This window comes from Bombina bombina, chromosome 8 (assembly GCF_027579735.1).
Source record: "Bombina bombina isolate aBomBom1 chromosome 8, aBomBom1.pri, whole genome shotgun sequence".
NCBI classification, from domain to species: domain Eukaryota; kingdom Metazoa; phylum Chordata; class Amphibia; order Anura; family Bombinatoridae; genus Bombina; species Bombina bombina.
Genome location: NC_069506.1, coordinates 192,595,458 through 192,615,601, shown reverse-complemented (window position 1 = coordinate 192,615,601; position 20,144 = coordinate 192,595,458). Strand labels below are relative to the sequence as shown.

Genomic DNA, 20,144 nt, shown 5'->3' with positions numbered 1-20,144 from the left:
TTGTTAGTTTAATGTAGTTTTAGTATAATAGTTAGGGTAGGTTAATTAATAGTTTAATATAGTTTAAGGTAATTTTAGTATAATAGTTAGGGTAGGTTAATTAATAGTTTAATATAGTTTAATGTAATTTTAGTATAATAGGGTAGGTTAATTAATAGTTTAATATAGTTTAATTTAATTCTACAGGTAAGTTTTAATTTATTATAAGATAGGGATGAGTTAATATTTAATGTAAAGTTAGCGGGTTGTTAGGTTTAGGAGTTAATAGCTTAATTTAGTTTATGGCAATGTGGTGGGCTGGCGGTTTAGGGGTTAATAGGTTTAGTAAGTTGTAGTGATGTGGGAGGCCAGGGGTTTAGGCGTTAATACATTTATTTAGTTGCGGAGGGGTCCGGGAGCAGCGGGATAGGGGTTAATAACTTTATTCGAGTTGCGGTGGGCTCCGGGAGCAGTGGAATGGGGGTTAATAACTTTATTTAGTTGTGGCGGGGTCTGGGAGCGGCGAGATAGGGGTTAAACATTTTAGTATAGTGGCGGTGTTTAGTGACAAGGTATAAATAAAGTTGGGAAAGAGCCGAATAGCAGCGAGATCGATTACTGTTAGTTACCAACAGTCCGCTTCTCATTGCCCCGTACTTGGTGCGCGGCTTTTTGACAGCTTTTTTTATAAATAAGGAGAGCGTATTCAGGTCCACGGCCGCGATGTTAGGCGAGCTTATTGGTGCCGGCTAATGCAGCATAGTTGACGGCTTGATAATTCGGCCTCCATAAGTCAATCACTCTTTCTGTAAAGAAGTGCTTCCTCAAATTACTCCTGAATCTACTACCCTTCAGCTTGAGATCATGATTCCTTGTTCTATAATTTTCCATTTTATGTAAAATACCCACAGCCTCAGTTTTACTAAGCCCTTAAACATACTTGAAAGTTGCTATCATATCACCTCTTTCCCTTCTCTCCTCTAAGCTATACATATTTAGGTCATTGAGCGTATCCTGTTATGTTTTATTTTTTAGACCATGTACCATTTTGGTAGCTCTCCTTTGCACACATTCAAGTTTGTTAATATCTTTCTGAAAAATATGGCCTCCAGAACTGCACACAATACTCAAGATGATTTGAGATGACTAATCTATTAAGTGGCATAAGAATCTTACTATTTCTGCTGCAAATACCTCTGCCAATACATCCAAGCATTATGCTGACCTTACTCGCTGCATTACTACATTGTTTACTAAGTTTGAAATCATCTGAAATAATAATTCCCAAGTCCTGTTCCTCATTTGTAAGAGTGAGTAAAGTGTAATTGAGTCTATAATTAACATTTGGATTTTTCTTCCCTAAATGCATTATTTTACACTTTGCTGTGTTAAACTTTAGATCCCAGTCATTTGTCCAATCCTCCAATTGTTGTATATCACTTCTCATTTTGTCTACTACCCCCCCTGGAGCAACCACTCTGTTACAAATTTTTGTATCATCTGCAAACAGACATACTGTAGCCCTTTGCTGATATCACAGATAAATATGTTAAACAAAACAGGCCCCAGAACTGACCCCTGAGGAACACCACTAGTAACAGCCCCATTTACTAAGTGAACTCGATTTACTAAGACACTTTGTTTTCTGTCCTTAAAGTGAAGGTCAATTTTGATGAATTAGTGACCGTTTTTTAATAATCCTATTGAAAACAAGGGCACTTTAATTAATCAAAATTGGCATTTCACTAGTTTTCTTCAAAAACTTACCTTTTAATCCTGATAGCCGCTGCAGTGCTTCCTCCACCCATCGCAAGCCCTCTTCGCAGGTCCAAAATGACAAATTAGGCTGCCTCCAATGACGTTGTTGCCTCAGGCCATGATTCCCCCGAGGGGGAAGCCGTGTTTGGAGGAAGCCGGATTCGTCATTTCTGACATATGAAGAGGCTTCTGACAGCTGGGGGAATCGCTGGAGCGGCTGTCAGGATTAAAAGGTAAGTTTTTGAAGAAAACAAGTGAAATGTCAATTTTGATTGATTAAAGTGCCCTTGTTTTTAATAGGATTATTAAAAACTGGGCACTAATTCATCGAAATTGACCTTCACTTTAGGCCAGCATTCCACCCAGTTCACAATTTTTGAGTCTAGAACAAGAAGATACAGTTTGTGAATTAGTTTGTTGTGTGGGATGGTGTCAAATGCTTTGCTGAAATCTAGGTATGCTACATCAACTGCTCCACCCTTGTCTAATTCTTGTGTTACATAATCAAAGAAGTCAATTAGATTAGTCTGAAATGATCTCCCTGAAGTAAAAACATTCTGATTTTGATCCTCTAAATTGTTTGTCTTTATGTAAGTCATAATTCTTTCTTTCAAGAGGCTTTCCATTAACTTCCCTACTACTGAAGTTAAACTAACTGGCCTGTAGTTTCCAGATTCTTCCCTACTGCCCTTTTTATGAAGAGGTATTACATTTGCTATTCTCCAATCATCTGGAACAGCTCCTGTTAATAGTGACTGATTAAACAGATCAATTAATAGGACAGTTAGCACTGATCGAAGTTCTTTTAAAACCCTTGGATAAATATTATCAGGACCCACTGCCTTTTTAACATTTATTTTTAATAATGCTAACAAAACCTCATCTTCTGTAAAAAGATTAGTGTTAAGCTTGTTTCTATTTTTTGTAGCATCCCTTAATGTAGACATTCTATCTTCACAATCTTTTGTGAAAACAGAACAGAAGTAATCATTGAGAAGGTCTGCAATTTGCTTATCTCCTTCTATTATTCTACCATCAACTGATTTCAATTTTACTATTCCTACCTTATTTTTTCTTCTTTCACTGATATATCTAAAGAATGTTTTGTCCCCATGTTTTACTGACTGTGCTATCTTCTCTTCTGCATGAGCTTTAACCTTCCTACTTAAAGGACAGTATACACTCATTTTCATATAACTGCATGTAATAGACACTACTATAAAGAATAAGATGCACAGATACTGATATAAAAATCCAGTATAAAACTGTTTAAAAACTTACTTAGAAGCTCTCAGTTTAGCTCTATTGAAAAGGTAACAGGAAAGCCCACTGCAAGTGGGAAATAAGACCCCCCCCCTCATCCTTCTTTTGCATATGAAAAGACCCTTTACACAAACAGGAGCAAGCTGGAGTAGGTAGCCGACGGTATTCTCATAAAACTTTGGGGCTTGGTTAGGAGTCTGAAAATCAGAGCAATGTTATTTAAAAATAAGCAAAACTATACATTTAAAAACAAAACAAAAACTTTATGGGCTATATAAATAGATGATTTACAAAACATGCATGCAAAGAAAAAATTAGTGTATAATGTCCCTTTAACTGCTAAGTCTTTTTTTGTTGGAGTCTCCATATTTTCATATCATCATCTGATTCTGTGTGTCTGTAATTTTTATAAGCTATCTTTTTTGTCTTTACAGCATGTGCTACTTCTTTGGAAAACCAAATTGGTTTACGCTTTCTTTTACTTTTACAGGCATGTCTAATACAGTGTGCGGTTGCATCTAAAATGGCACCCTTCATAAATTCTCACTGTTCTTGAACCTCTGTAATAAGAGTTTTCCCTTTTAAATAATTTTTTAGGTATTCTCCCATTAATGAAAAATCTGCCTTCCTAAAGTCTAAAACTTTTGTTTTAGTCTGGGTGGACAGTTTCTGCACATAAATACTAAACCAAACAGATTGATGATCACTGGATCCTAAGTTCTCACCTATAGACACATCTGAAACTGTGTCACTGTTTGTAAGTATTAAATCTAATATAGCTTTCTTACGAGTTGGTTCTTTAACTAATTGCTCAAGTGATTCCCCTAGCAGAGATTCAAGAATATACCTGCTTCTAGCCGATCTAGCAGAAGGAATCTTCCAGTCTATATCTGGCAAATTAAAGTCCCCCATTACTATAACCTTACCCTTCATGGTCATTTTAGTTATTTCTTCTAATAACAGATTGTCCAGTTTCTCATCCTGCAATGGAGGCCTATATACAACCCCTATTCTAAACACATTTTTATCTCCAATTTCCAAAGTCATCCAAATACTTTCCACCTCATCATTTGTTCCTACAATTTCAGTAACCTTTATATTTTCATTTACATAAAGAGCAACTCCTTCACCTATCTTTCCTACTCTGTTCTTTTTAAATAACCTGTATCCAGGTATGACTATGTCCCAGTCATGCAAATCATTGTACCATTTTTTTTCTGTTATAGCTACTAAATCCAAGTTGTCCCTAGTCATTATTGAAATGAGTTCAGGTAATTTATTTCCTAAGCTGCGAGCATTTGTGGTCATGGCACAAAGATTTTTTCTAAAAATTGTTACTTGGACTAACAGTTTGGCATGCTGTGGGGGGCAGGTGGATATATTAATGCTACCCCCCTTTATTAGTTTAAAAGATTTCTAATAAAGCATTTCAACTCTCATAGATACTCTCTCTGTTCCTTTAACATCCAAATGCAAGCCATCCTAAATAACCTACGGCTAGATTTAGAGTTTTGTCGGTAAAAACCTGCGTTGCTAACGCTCCTTTATTTCTTACCGCTCCCTTTAAACAACGCTGGTATTTTGAGTTTTCTGAATGGCTGCGTTAGGCTCAGAAAAGTGAGCGTTGAGACAAATTTAGCTCCACTTCAAGCCTCAATACCAGCGTTGCTTACGGTAGCGGTAAGCTGGCAAAACGTGCTCGTGCACAATTCCCCCATAGGAAACATTGGGGCAGTTTCGGCTGAAAAAAAAACCTAACACCTGCAAAAAAGCAGCGTTCAGCTCTTAACGCAGCCCCATTGTTTCCTATGTGGAAACACTTTCTAAGTCTACACCTAACATGAACCCCGCGTCTAAACACCCCTAATCTAACACTTATTATCCCCTAATCTGCCGCCCCCGCTATCGCTGACACCTGCATTATACTATTAACCCCTAATCTTCCGCTCCGGACACCGCCGCCACCTACATTATCCCTATGAACCCCTAATCTGCTGTCTCCAAAATCGCCGACACCTATATTAGATTTATTAACCCCTAATCTTCCCCCCCAACGTCGCCGCCACCTACCTACACTTATTAACCCCTAATCTCCTGCTCCCAACGTCGCCGCTACTATAATAAAGTTATTAACCCCTAAACCTAAGTCTAACCCTAACCCTAACACCCCCATAAGTTAAATATAATTTAAATAAAATGAAATAATATTACTATAATTCAAAAAATGAATCCTATTTAAAACTAAATACTTACCTGTAAAATAAACCCTAATATAGCTACAATATAACTAATAGTTAAATTTTAGCTATTTTAGGATTTATATTTATTTAACAGGCATCTTTGTATTTATTTTAACTAGGTACAATAGTTATTAAATAGTTATTACCTATTTAATAACTACCTAGATAAAATAAATACAAATATACCTGTAAAATAAACCCTAACCTAAGTTACAATTACACCTAACACTACTCTATAATTAAAATCATTAACTAAACTGCCTACAATTAAATACAATTAAATTAAATAAACTAAATTACGGAAAAAAAACACACTAAATTACAGAAAATAAAAAAGAAATTACAAGAAGTTTAAACTAATTACACCTAAACTAAGCCCCCTAATAAAATAAAAAAGCCCCCCAAAATAATAAAAGTCCCTACCCTATCCTAAATTACAAAGTAATCTGCTCTTTTACCAGCCCTTAAAATGGCTTTTTGCAGGGCATTGCCCCAAAGTAATCAGCTCTTTTACCGGTAAAGAAAAATACAATACCCCCCAACATTAAAACCCACCACCCACATACCCCTACTCTAAAACCCATCCAAACCCCCCTTAAAAAAACCTAACACTAACCCCCTGAAGATCTCCCTACCTTGAGTCGTCTTCACCCATCCGAGCCAAAATCTTCATCCAAGCGGGGGCTTTTTTATTTTATTAGGGGGCTTAGTTTAGGTGTAATTAGTTTAAAATTCTTGTAATTTCTTTTTTATTTTCTGTAATTTAGTGGGGGGGGGGTTTCTGTAATTTAGTTTATTTAATTGTATTTAATTGTAGGTAGTTTAGTTAAATGATTTTAATTATAGAGTAGTGTTAGGTGTAATTGTAACTTAGGTTAGGGTTTATTTTACAGGTATATTTGTATTTATTTTATCTAGGTAGTTATTAAATAGTTAATAACTATTTAATAACTAAAGTACCTAGTTAAAATAAATACAAAATTGCCTGTAAAATAAATATAAATCCTAAAATAGCTACAATGTAACTATTAGTTATATTGTAGCCATATTAGGGTTTATTTTACAGGTAAGTATTTAGTTTTAAATATGATTAATTTATTTAATTATAGTAATATTATTTTGTTTTATTTAAATTATATTTAACTTAGGGGGGTGTTAGGGTTAGACTTAGGTTTAGGGGTTAATAACTTTATTATAGTAGCGGCGACATTGGGGGCGAGAGATTAGGGGTTAATAATTGTAGGTAGGTGGCGGCGACGTTGGGGGGGGGCAGATTAGGGGTTAATAAATATAATATAGGTGTCAGCGATGTTAGGGACAGCAGATTAGGGGTTCATAGCTATAATGTAGGTGGCGGCGGTGTCCGGTTGGCAGATTAGGGGTTAAATAATTTTATGATAGTGTTTGAGATGTGGGGGGGCCTCGGTTTAGGGGTTCATAGGTAGTTTATGGGTGTTAGTGTACTTTGTAGCACTGTAGTTAAAAGCTTTATATTCCAGCGTTAGCCCATAAAGCTCTTAACTACTGACTTTTTTATGCGGTAGGAGTCTTGTCGGTAGAGGCTGTACCGCTCACTTCTTCCAAGACTCGTAATACCAGCGTTAGGCAAATCCCATTGAAAAGATAGGATACGCAATTGACGTAAGGGGATTTGCGGTAGCCAAAAGTCGCGAAATAAAGTGAGCAGTACACCTTTACCTACCTGACTCAAAATACCAGCGGGCGTTAAAAAGCAGCGTTAGGACCCCTTAACGCTGCTTTTTAAGGCTAACGCAGAACTCTAAATCTAGGCGCTAGTATCTTGCCAAACAGAGCTATAATGGCCAATAAAACCAAATCCTTGTTCCCTGCACCACTTATCTAACCAAGAATTAAATGTTTTTATCCGCTCCATCTTTCCTGCTTCCTGGCCATACACAGGTAAAATAGCAGAAAATGATAGAATTGATGCCACATTCTCTAAATGATTACCTAGGTCACAAAACTCTTTCTAAACAGCAGCAACATGATTACTAGCCAGATCATTTGTTCCTAAATGAACAATCACATCTAACTCACTTCCCTTTCCTGCTGCCTTAACAATTCTCAAAATACAATTCTTATCCCTGTGAGCAGTAGCTCCTGGAAGACATCTAACCTCCCTTGTTTCTCCTTTACTTTCACCTAAATACACATTCCTCAAAATAGAGTCACCCACTAACAGTCTTTTCCTCAAAAACACATCTGCAGTTCTTTCCTGTGTTATGTTACCTGGAGAATCTGGTACCAATAGGTTTGAATTACCTGTTACAGCTTCAGAGGGCTCAGAAACAGCAATCTCCTCATCACAAGTGTGTTCAGCAAGAGCAGCATAGGAGTTTTACAATGGGAGAGGTTGTGGGCAATGCTTCTGGTCTATTGTTCTAATTCTTCCAGAGGCTACAGTGATCCATTTGCCTCTACCTGCTGATCTCTGGGGTAAAGGGGCTTCTTTCTGAGGCAGCTTTGTAGAGGTAACAGGTATGTTATTTACCTTAGCTCTTGTTAATTTTCTAAAAGTGCCCTAAATGCCCTCAAAATAGAGGGCATTATTGTTTATTGTTAAAAAAAACAAGTGCCTTTACATTGTGGTATATGGGAACTATGTGTTCCTATAGACCGCAATATAAATATGTATGTATATGCTTATATACATATCTATTTATGTGTATATACACATATTAACACATAAATATTTATGTATATAAGCATATACATATATATTTAAAAATGCTTCGCTACTTACTCCTTAGATGCGCAAGGTTCTGATGCTGTCTCTGATGCATCAGAATGAGGCTCCCATAGGGGCCTATGGAAGTGCGCTCTCGTGAGCACAATGTGAATGCGAGAAATAAAAGTTCTCACTCTATTATACTTATAATATTGTGACTGCACTGTAAACAGACGGAATGACAATGATTGTAAACGGGTCACATTGTTTCAGCCTCTGATTATCTGAAGCATATAAATACTGTTAGGGTACTGATGGGCTTTAAAAAATAGTTTAAAGAATAGTGGTGGATTCATAGGTTATTTAGCAAGTAGAAAAAGCAAATATTAAAACCGTATAAACATATATAATTTCAATTTGATCAAAGTAAATGTAAGATGACTAACTTCCTCCCTGACCTGAGAGGATCAAGATGGACAACGATTCCCACAATTAGTCAGTGAGCCGTAATTTCTTCTCTACTAGCTCCCCCCTACCCTTTGGATATCACTCTCAGTGATACCATCGTGTAATAACCCCCCGCCCCCTCCAAACGTAAAATATACTAGCATTTACACGTGGACTCACCTGACTCTGACCCCCTCAGATTTTCTGGCTCAGGAATAACCTTTGCAGGTTGTTTACTGACCACATCTTCCCTCACTTATGATAGCTCTGTAAAGTCTAGGGATGACCCATTTGGGGCATTCGTTTCTATTCCTCTACCCTCCTTCCCCCCAACATGTTCTGCTAGGAAACTTACTTTGTTGAAATGATTGAATAATATGTTTATATAGCCTTTATCATTTGTTGTAAAATAATTTCACTCTCATACACTCCCGGCCGTCTGTGTAACCCTTAGGCCGGGTCTGGTGTTATGTCCTGTATTTTGTATAATTCTTATAAAATAAAAAAATATTTAAAAAAAAAAAAAAAAAGCAAATGTAAGATTTTTTTTGTGATAACAATTGCCCCTTCTAACATGTTTTGGACCCAAAAAATAAAGTATAGGGCACATGTATTTTGTTAGAATATAATTTTTGGAATTTCTCTTGAACCAAAATATCACATCTAAGGCAAATTTTCTTTCTTCCCATATAGATCTATGTACGCAGCACAGACTATGACCGAACGTTGATGAGTGCACAGGCAAACCTTGCAGGATTGTTCCCACCCAGTAGAATGCAGTTATGGAGTTCAAATCTACCATTTCAGCCAATACCAGTTCACACGGTGCCCATTTCTCAAGACAGGGTGAGTTTTGTTCAGCTATTAATAGGTCAGAAGAAACATTTATATGAATATGCTCTTGTGAACTACATATGAAACTGGTATTTAGTATTTACAATAAAATAAACATAATATAAAATTATGCTATTGGCAGAGAACAGTGCTATATGATGGTTTGTTACAAATATCTCTGTTTGCAGCTGTGAAAGTGAAGATTGACTGAAGGTGACCAAACATTGACTACAGATTACCATTCAGTGGAATTTAGTTGTGTCATTCTGTCTATAACCAAGAGATAGGTAATCGTTCATTTTTACAGAAGAAGAAAGCTTTGTCTATTATTTTAATAACAAAAAACCTAGACAACAGAGTTAAAGCCAACAGCTACTGTATGTACCCAATATCCCCATATCTTTAAGTGCTTATTCTGAAAAATGTTAATTTTCCTAAAACATCTTTATAAAATTACACATTACAGTTTTCTACAAACCCAAATTTAAAGCTTCCAAAGTAGCACTGCAGAATCCATTTGGTACCATTTTAGGAAAGCTACTGTGGTCTGTGTTAATAAAGGCAAATTGTACTGTAAACATGTTCTCCCCTTTAATTTGTTTCCAATCATCAATTTTACCTGCAAGGGTGAATATAATGGTTTACAAATAGCTTATTTACCTTTTTATTGATTGATTTTAATTTTAAATGTATTTACTTGTTGGTCAGCGAGCACAGGAAAACAACTTATATGTTCTACTAATGTCATAAAGCTTATGTACCACAGAAATTTTAAACCAAGTAAAAAAACACTTTAAATAAAAACTATATATTTGCAAGGTACTCTAGAGCAGTACATCTTAAAGGGACAGTCTAGTAAAAAATAAACTTTCATGATTCAGATAGGGCATGCCATTTTAAACCACTTTCCAATTTACTTTTATCATCAATTTTGCTTTGTTCTCTTGGTATTCTTAGTTGAAAGCTAAACCTAGGTAGGCTCATATGCTAATTTCATAGCCCTTGAAGGACGCCTCTTATCTGAATGCATTTTGACTTTTTTTCACAACTAGAGGGTGTTAGTTCACGTGTGCCAAATATTTGACATTGTGCCCACGCCCGTGGAGTTACCTAGGAGTCAGCACTGATTGGCTAAAATGCAAGTCTGTCAAAATAACTGAGATAAGGGGACGGTCTGCAAAGGCTTAGATAAAAGGTAATTACAGAGATTAAAAGTGTACTAATATAACTTTGTTGGTTATGCAAAATTGGGGAATGGGATAGAAAGGGATTATCTATCTTTTTAAATAATAAAAATTCTGGTGTAAACTGTCCCTTTAACATAGCTAATTTTGTAGCTCTTCAAATATGCAAACACATTTTAGTTAATTAGCAAAAATTGTAATTCCATTCAGAGTACACACATGTGCAGGGGCGCTTTGCTCATCTCCTTTTTTTTTTTTTTAAACAAGCTTTATTGAAAAAACATTGTCATAAATACAGTAAAAATAAACATTCCTGCCACCAACAGTTTGGTGTCTGCAGTGTCAATATTCGTATCAGTAAGAAAGCTATCATTGAACGTATTCTCAGACTGTTTGAACATACAAACTGATACATTTAAAGGGCAAAAGAAAACTTGTTTCCATCTATAAGCTTGGTTCTTTTCTAATTTACATTAAACATATATTGGTATAATAAAATATGTGTCTTAAATCATGTGTCAGGTATTAATAAAGGATACAAGAGTCTATGAGTAGGAGAAGAAGGGGAAGAGAGAGGGGGGGGGAACGTAAAAGGAAGGGATTCAGACTGTAATAGGGATCCAGAGTTCCTTCAGTAGTTTTTATATGTTTTATTTATCTAGAGGGGGGTCCCTTTCCAGGTAGTGCATCATTTCATGGATATCAATTTGGTGTATTTTGTGGTAATGGAATCTTTCTAAGAGTAACAGGTCATGAACTGAGGACCTCCATTCCGCAATGGTTGGTATTTCCTTTGTCTTCCATTTTTTGGGAATGAGCTTTTTAGCTCCAGTAATCTTTATCAAAAGAAGGGCTCGCGTATGTGTTGCTTTGATTTTAGGGAGGTGGAGGAAAAGGATTGTTTCTGACGAATTAGGTATTATAATTCGTAGTTTGTCAGAAATGAAACCAAACACTTCCGACCAGAAACCCCGAAGTCTCGGGCATGACCACCAAATATGGATAAGTGAGCCAAGCTCACCACAGCATCTCCAACATAAAGGGCTTGCTGTTGGAAAATATCTATGTAGTCTAACAGGGGTAAGATACAACCTGCTTGTAAGTTTGATCTGTATTTCTTGGACATTAGCTGATATTAAGGAATTTTTTGCTAGCACAAATGATTTGAGCCAGGCTTCATTGGTTATATTATTATTAAGGTCTCTGTCCCAGGCCATGGTGTATGTTGGTAACTTCGTATCGGGGCAGTATCTTGTATACGCAAGAGATTAGCGGTCTCATAGGGATAGGAGATATGCACAGAAGTTCAAATGGTGTGAGCTCTCTCGTGAAGTTGTCTTTGTGCGTGTGATGTGTTAGGTAGTGGGTTAGCTGATTGTATCGCATCCAGGAGGTAAAGATATCCCCATGTGTTTCTATCATATGTTGTTGTGTATGTAACTGCCCATTTTCAATCACAGAGTTAAGTGTTCCTACCCTTAAGCTATAGGGTTTGCTCAAGCGTGTTCCTAGTCTATAGTATGGTAATTCCGGGGTTTCTATGATAGGCAGTAATGGAGACTGCTTGGGAGATATATGCGTGCTTGTGGCTATCAACTTATCCCACTCTTGTAGAATTTCTAGGGACATGTGGTATATTTGTAATGTTTTGGGATGCAGTGTGGTGGTATCCAAACCAGTGTGACCACATTATGTAAGTGGAGTATTTGGCCGTCTAGATGGACCCATGCTTTATGTGTCGTGTTTTGTGACCACTCAATTAGTCTTTGTAGTAATATTGCGGGCCTGTAAGTAACTAAATCTGGGAATCCCAGCCCTCCTTTGTCTCTGGGAAGATACATTGTTTTTCTGGGACCCTTGGTTTTGTTCCAGTCCATATGAACTGTTCTATGATTTTTTTGTAGTTGAGGCAGAAAGTCTCTGGGTAGGGGGATTGGGACCGTTTGAAATATATACAAAATACGTGGTAAAATATTAATTTTGATCACCCCTAGTTTTAAGTAGTTATTTTTATAAAAGTCTTGGGGGTTTGCAGATAGATAAATGCCAAGTATTTTAATTTTTGTGTAGCTATTGTTACTTTGTGATTTGTCTGTATATGCTGTATTTGATCATTGGGTGCACTAATGTTGAGGAGCTCGGATTTTGCCAGATTTAGATGAAAGTTAGAAAGGGAGCCGTAAGTTTCTATTTCATTGAGGAGTTCTGGGATGGAAGTGTCTATGCTTGTGAGTGTGTATATTATATTGTCTGCATAAAGTGCTTGTTTATGCTCTACATCACCAATTTCTACCCCCTCAATTTTGGGATTATTCCTAACTTTATGTGCCAATGCTTCTATTGAGAGAGTGAAAAGCAGTGGAGACAGGGGGCATCCCTGCCTCATGCCATTCGTTATGTAAAATGTATCCGAGAAACTTCCATTTAGCCTGACCCTGGCATTTGGAGCCAAATATAAAGCAAATGTCATGTTTATAAAAGACTCTCCGAAATTCATAGCTCTCATGACTTGACGCAGAAAAGCCAATCAACACGGTCAAAGGCCTTCTCCATGTCCGTCAAGAGGAGGGCCATCTTCATTTTCTCAGCTCGGGCGTAATTTATCAACTGTAGGACTTTAGATGTGTTGTCCCGGGCCTCTCTTCCCTGGACAAAGCCCACCTGGTCTGTTGAGATTAGGTTTGGGAGATATTTATTTAAGCGTTTTGCTATCACCTTAGCTAAAATTTTGATATTTGTGTTTAGCAGCAATATAGGTCTAAAATTTTCAGGGAGATTGGGACTTTTACCCTGTTTGGTAAGAATCGCAATATGCGCTTCCAACATTGGACCAGATAAGTGGGGGTTATCGATCAGACTGTTAAAAAGTTGGAGCAGTATGGGGGCTAAGGACTTGATAAATGTTTTATAGTATCTTGGGGTAAAGCCATCTGGGCCAGGGCTCTTCCCATTTGGCAAGTCTTTAATTGCGTGAGCTAGTTCTTCTGGTGAGATGGGCGCATCGAGGTTACCTATATCTATTTGGGCTAATTGGGGTAAATCTAATGAAGCTAAGTACGTTGCAATGGTTCGATGTTTTAAAGAGGTTTCTTCAGTGAGTATTTTAGTGTCAGCTGTTTTATTAATATTGTATAGTGAGTTATAATAAGAATGAAAAGTTTGCGCTATTTGTTTACTGCCCTTTAGCAACGAACCGTCAGCTGCCTTTGATATATATGTGCTTTTAGCTGTTTTCTGCAGAGAGACCTAGCCAATATCTTGCCAGGTTTGTTGCCTCCCTCGTAATATTGCTGTTTAATAGACAATGATTTATGCTGATATGCCTCCATCAAGTGTTGTTTGAGCTCTGTCCTCGTGTGAGTAAGGGATTTTCTAGTGTTTTCGTCAAGTGGGTTCTGTTTGTGTTTAAATTCCAAGGTCGAAATAGTGTTTAACAGTTGTGAGTGTTTTTCCCTGTGTTGTTTAAGTATTCGCACCTTATGCTTAAGGAATTCTCCTCGCAACACGCATTTATGTGCCTCCCACGTGTTTGTCAAAGAGGTGTGGGCAGGATTGTTGTGGGAGAAGTAGTCATCAAGAGATTTTTGAACTTCTATCTTTATGAGAGGTTTATCTAATAATGAGTCGTTAAGTCTCCATATATATGTTGTAGAGGGTGTGTCAGGCCATTGAACTGAACAGGTAACAGGGGCATGGTCTGACCATGTGATCGGGCCAATGCTACAAGAAGTGATCATATCTAGCCCTGTTATATCTGTAAATATATAATCAGTTTGCGAGTATTTTTTGTGAGGGGGTGAATAGTAAGTGAAATCTTTGTTTGCTGGATTCATAGCTCTCCAGACATCATGTAAAACAAGATCGGAGAGAGTCGTTTTAACAGATTTCATTGTTCTATTTGGGATATTGGCCTCGCTATAAGAGGTGTCTACACGGGCATCTAAAGGCAAGTTAAGATTGGCAGCAAGAAAAACTGGGTATGGGTCGGTGTATGAGTATTCCTACCCCGCACCTCTTGGATGCTCCAGAGGCGAAGTATGCTGTGGGATACTGTGTGTTATACCATTTTGGTTCCCTCCCCTTTTGAAAGTGTGTTTCTTGAAGAAATATAATGTGGCTATGTAGGTTTTTAAGTTCTCAGAAGGCTATGGACCTCTTACCTGGGTTGTTGCATTGATAGTGGTAAAGGTCAATCCATGTGTTCCAAACTTGCTGGTGCGCCTGTCCATTCTGAGGAGAAAAAAAATAGGAGGTGGGAAGGAGAAAAAGATCAGTAGTAGGATTATAAGAGTAGCGAAAGTAAAGAAGAGATTTAGTATGTATGAAAGCTTAGTAAGTGAGTCACCTGACACACGAAACAGGTAACAAATAAAGCGTTCAACGATTTGTTATCTCCAGTAGAGTAACAAACAAACTTTGTCTAGATACAAGATAACCTCTCAGCAATTAACAAATACAGTGGGGGTAGTAACCCCTAAGCAAGTGCAACTTGGTAAAATATAATGCATCCAGGTAATGTGGTTACACAGACCCGGGTGTTAGTGTGGGTATGGCATATGAGAGGACTGTTATGTGGGGGAGGGGGAAGGGTAGAGTATAATGGGGTGGTATAGCAGGATGATTTTGTTTTCTGTTCGCAACGTCTATTGGCCCATGACAGTGTAGCTTAATATACATTGGGTCCGTCCTGTCTCGGGTAATGGGGCCATGGTTGGAGTGTAGGGATAGGGCTGACGCTATGATCAGGGCCGTCTTTAATATTGACTGGACCCTGGGCAAAAATGTTCTTGCCCCCCCCATGCAATTTCGCTCTCCACCCCAACATCCCAAAAAACAATATTATTAGCCCAGAAGTGAATCATGCATTGCTGGTCTAATCATTTTTAAAAAAAAAAATGAAATAAATTGCAATATGTGAAACTGGACCTAAGCAGTGCTAATAAGTAAATAAATATATAAATTCCTCCACTGTGGATTCATTTAATATGCTTTTGAATGTGATTCTGGTGTGAGGTTAGCTGGTTAAAGAAATTTAGGGCAGCCAACAGGAGCAAAGCAAGGTAAAGACTGAGGAGGAAGCATGGAGGTGCAGACAAATATAAGTTTACTGACTGTAAGTTGTAAACTCTGAGACAGAGAGATAAAAATAATCCTTACATTAATGTGTGAAGTTTCCTTTCTTTGCTAGGAACAAGTTCTCTCTCACCCTGTACTAGACAATGCTGCATGGGGAGGGGTATGTGTGCACTCACTTATTATTCTCACTGACACCTTTCTACAAAGCACTGTTCCCCTAACACACTTCAGTTAGTTGATCTTAGTGCCACAGCAGAAAGAGTGGGGCTAAGGGGACCAGCAGACTGTATGCTGCCTGCCCAATGCTGCATGGATACAGTGTGAGACAAGTCTCAAGACTGAAGAGAGCAGCGTGTGCAGCTGCACAGATGCTCAAATCCTCACGTGCCTGCCGCTCCAGCTTTCTGTTGCATGTCAGCCCTACCCAGAAACAATCCCACCATCAGAGCAGTTACCTGGTAACAGTGGTAACCCCAGCAGGACCTTTTCTGATGCAGTGGGGATGGCTGGATGCCGAGTTAGGGCTTAGCATTCAATGCTGCACAGTGCACATCTAAAACAACACATGACAATAGCTTGGCATGTCACATGACACCGGCACGGTCTGGCACAGTTTCTCATAAATAAATTCAAGCAGAGAACTTTTGACTGTGACAATATTAGGACTGACTGTGTGTGTTCTCCATGTTACATCAGCAATATGAACCCCCAAAAAATAAAAAATAAAATTAAAAAAATTTTTTTTAGGACTCTTGGGCCCCTCTACAAAGACTGGGACCTGGGCAGCTGCCCCTTTTGCCCTGTGTTAAAGATTGCCCTGGCTATGATAGTGTTTAGTGGAAAAGGGTCCGTGTCTGTATCTTATGGGGGTTGTAGGGGTGTATTAATTGAAGGGTAGTGTATAACCTTTTCCAGTGTATATTCTTACTAGAATTAAGGGCCAGTGTACCCTGTCCAACCTGTCAAGTATTGTCATATTTTTGTAGGGAGTCTATGTGTCGTTTGTTTGGGTATATTTATTGTCTTGGGATGTAATGGTTTGTTTACGAATGGGACCAACCCAACAAACTGTCATAGCATACACCTATTAGCTAACAAGTCGGTTATCGTTTCAGTCACAATAAATATCTGTTGTCACAGTGCCACAGAGATATTATAGTGAGACCTTTAGTCACAGTTTGCATTAAACATATCCATAAGAAAGTCTCAACACAAGTCTCTGCAAAAGTAAAACACTTGATGTATAAGGATATATAAAAGGATATTGTGTCTCTCCATTTATGGGGTAATCTGTGATCTGTCTTCCTTTTCTGGTGCCGTACTTCTATTAGTGCGGATTAAGATCTGCAGTGGACCCAGCTTCTGTAGTGTTTTCCGGCAGTTGTGGAGTATCCTCAATTGATGTTGGCTCTGGGTCTAAACATGACAGTCTTATTGTTGAAAACGGCAATCAAGGACACTGGAAAGCCCCAGCGGTACGGAATTTTGTTGGATCTCAATTGGGCCATAATGGGGGCAAGCTCTCTTCTTTTTTGTAAAGTGGTTGTCGAGAGGTCCGTAAACAATTGTATATCTTCTCCAGCACGTTGTAATGGGGTGTTTCGCCCTTGCACACCTAAGGAGCACTTCTTTATCCTTGAAATTCAGGAACCAGACAATAATGTCCCTAGGTGGAGCCTTTGGTGGCGGTCTGGTTCTTAGGGCTCTGTGTGCCCTCTCCATTATGATGTCAGGGGATGATGGTGTTCCCTTCACTGAGCGGAAGAGACTTTGCAGGTAGCCCTCTATTGCTGGAGGGTGTATGGTCTCAGAGACACCCCTAACCCTAAGGTTATTTTTTCCACCTTGTCTGTTAGCTGTTGTATTTTTTCCCACTGGTATTGGAGCTCCAGAGAATGTTGTAAGGAAGTAGAATTTGAAGCTTGCATAGTTTCAACTTGTGTGACTCTCGTGTCCAGGGCCGTAATATCTTTCCTTAGGTCATTAAAAAAGCCTCTCATCTCCTGCATCACATTTTTAATATCTTCCTTGGAAGAAAGAAGCTGTAAATCCTCTTTAGTAATGAGGTGTTGTGTCTGTGTGGCAGGCAATTGAGGTTGTAATGAGATTGTTGTCTGCCCGCCATTTCTTCTGTTAATGAGGTGTCATGCTGTTCCACTTGTTTTAGGTATTTACTAAGTGGACGTGTAGATGCACTCTTCTCTGTTTTATTTTGCTTTTTGCCAGGCATCACACTGCAAATCCACTTATATACAGGGAGTGCAGAATTATTAGGCAAATGAGTATTTTGACCACATCATCCTCTTTATGCATGTTGTCTTACTCCAAGCTGTATAGGCTCGAAAGCCTACTACCAATTAAGCATATTAGGTGATGTGCATCTCTGTAATGATAAGGGGTGTGGTCTAATGACATCAACACCCTATATCAGGTGTGCATAATTATTAGGCAACTTCCTTTCCTTTGGCAAAATGGGTCAAAAGAAGGACTTGACAGGCTCAGAAAAGTCAAAAATAGTGAGATATCTTGCAGAGGGATGCAAAGCTTCTGAAGCGTGATCATCGAACAATCAAGCGTTTCATTCAAAATAGTCAACAGGGTCGTAAGAAGCGTGTGGAAAAACCAAGGCGCAAAATAACTGCCCATGAACTGAGAAAAGTCAAGCGTGCAGCTGCCAAGATGCCACTTGCCACCAGTTTGGCCATATTTCAGAGCTGCAACATCACTGGAGTGCCCAAAAGCACAAGGTGTGCAATACTCAGAGACATGGCCAAGGTAAGAAAGGCTGAAAGACGACCACCACTGAACAAGACACACAAGCTGAAACATCAAGACTGGGCCAAGAAATATCTCAAGACTGATTTTTCTAAGGTTTTATGGACTGATGAAATGAGAGTGAGTCTTGATGGGCCAGATGGATGGGCCGTGGCTGGATTGGTAAAGGGCAGAGAGCTCCAGTCCGACTCAGACGCCAGCAAGGTGGAGGTGGAGTACTGGTTTGGGCTGGTATCATCAAAGATGATCTTGTGGGGCCTTTTCGGGTTGAGGATGGAGTCAAGCTCAACTCCCAGTCCTACTGCCAGTTTCTGGAAGACACCTTCTTCAAGCAGTGGTACAGGAAGAAGTCTGCATCCTTCAAGAAAAACATGATTTTCATGCAGGACAATGCTCCATCACACGCGTCCAAGTACTCCACAGCGTGGCTGGCAAGAAAGGGTATAAAAGAAGAAAATCTAATGACATGGCCTCCTTGTTCACCTGATCTGAACCCCATTGAGAACCTGTGGTCCATCATTAAATGTGAGATTTACAAGGAGGGAAAACAGTACACCTCTCTGAACAGTGTCTGGGAGGCTGTGGTTGCTGCTGCACGCAATGTTGATGGTGAACAGATCAAAACACTGACAGGATCCATGGATGGCAGGCTTTTGAGTGTCCTTGCAAAGAAAGGTGGCTATATTGGTCACTGATTTGTTTTTGTTTTGCTTTTGAATGTCAGAAATGTATATTTGTGAATGTTGAGATGTTATATTGGTTTCACTGGTAAAAATAAATAATTGAAATGGGTATATATTTGTTTTTTGTTACGTTGCCTAATAATTATGCACAGTAATAGTCACCTGCACACACAGATATCCCCCTAAAATAGCTATAACTAAAAACAAACTAAAAACTACATCCAAAACTATTCAGCTTTGATATTAATGAGTTTTTTGGGTTCATTGAGAACATGGTTGTTGTTCAATAATAAAATTAATCCTCAAAAATACAACTTGCCTAATAATTCTGCACTCCCTGTATGTCAGTATACAATATTATATATATATTTTATGATTCTCAGTTTATTTAGCTTGATTAGTGTTGTGTGGTGAGTTTGCTTATATCCTCCTACAAGAACTGACAGGGGAGTGATAGGCACTCCTAATTAATTGAGAAGCTTGATTGAAGTGATTCTATTACAAATATATATGCCCAGGATATCTGTAAATGCACTACCAAAGTTTCCATTAACTGGCTCTGTCCTGAATGAGCTCAGTGTGTCCTTGAATTGCTTCACAAAATAGGTTAGTGACTGATAGATGCAGTACTTGTTAAATTAAAGCTGCGTATGTGATAGAAAATGGCGCCCTTTTTTATTTATTTTTTGCTTTGTCCCCCAGCTGCAATCTGTTGACCACTATTAGTGCAGTAGGTATATTGTGTGTGTGTCGTGACTTACTGTGTTATACAGTGAGTGATGCCGGGGGTGATCTTTTGCAATGCTCCTTACTAATCCCCTGCCATTGTTCCACCTCTTGTCAGAATCGCTTAAAGAAGCTGCGCTAATTTTTTAGCGATTATCCCAGCTCCTCCGTACTGTGCTGTATACTTGGTGTCAGGATCGTTCTTTGTTCACCTCCCAGCACAGATGACCCGACAGATGGCCCGATACAGAAGGCCTAGCAGCAGCTTCCCCGCCGTTGCGTGTGTCTTTTCCGGCTATGCGATCTTGCTATAGAGAGGCACCACTCCTTGCTATCTTCATCAATGTCTAAGTAGCTTGAAAAGTTATTACCCCATCAGTTTAGGTAAGGCAAGGGCTAATAATCTGCCATAATATGTCGTTGCACTGCTTAAGGAGTAAGGAGCTCTTTAAGAACACGGCCATTTGCCTGCGTGGCCAAGCTCCGCCCA

The 20,144-nt window shown here is 38.6% G+C and overlaps 1 protein-coding gene across 1 annotated transcript in view; it reads left to right on the top strand.

Annotated features, from left to right (window-relative positions):
• Positions 1-20,144, top strand: part of LOC128638691 (testicular acid phosphatase homolog) — a 259,980-nt gene that overhangs the window by 108,900 nt on the left and 130,936 nt on the right. Inside the window, exon 4 of the mRNA XM_053690813.1 lies at positions 9,070-9,222. Coding sequence (XP_053546788.1) covers positions 9,070-9,222 — 153 coding nt within the window. The remainder of the gene's footprint in view (positions 1-9,069; positions 9,223-20,144) is intronic.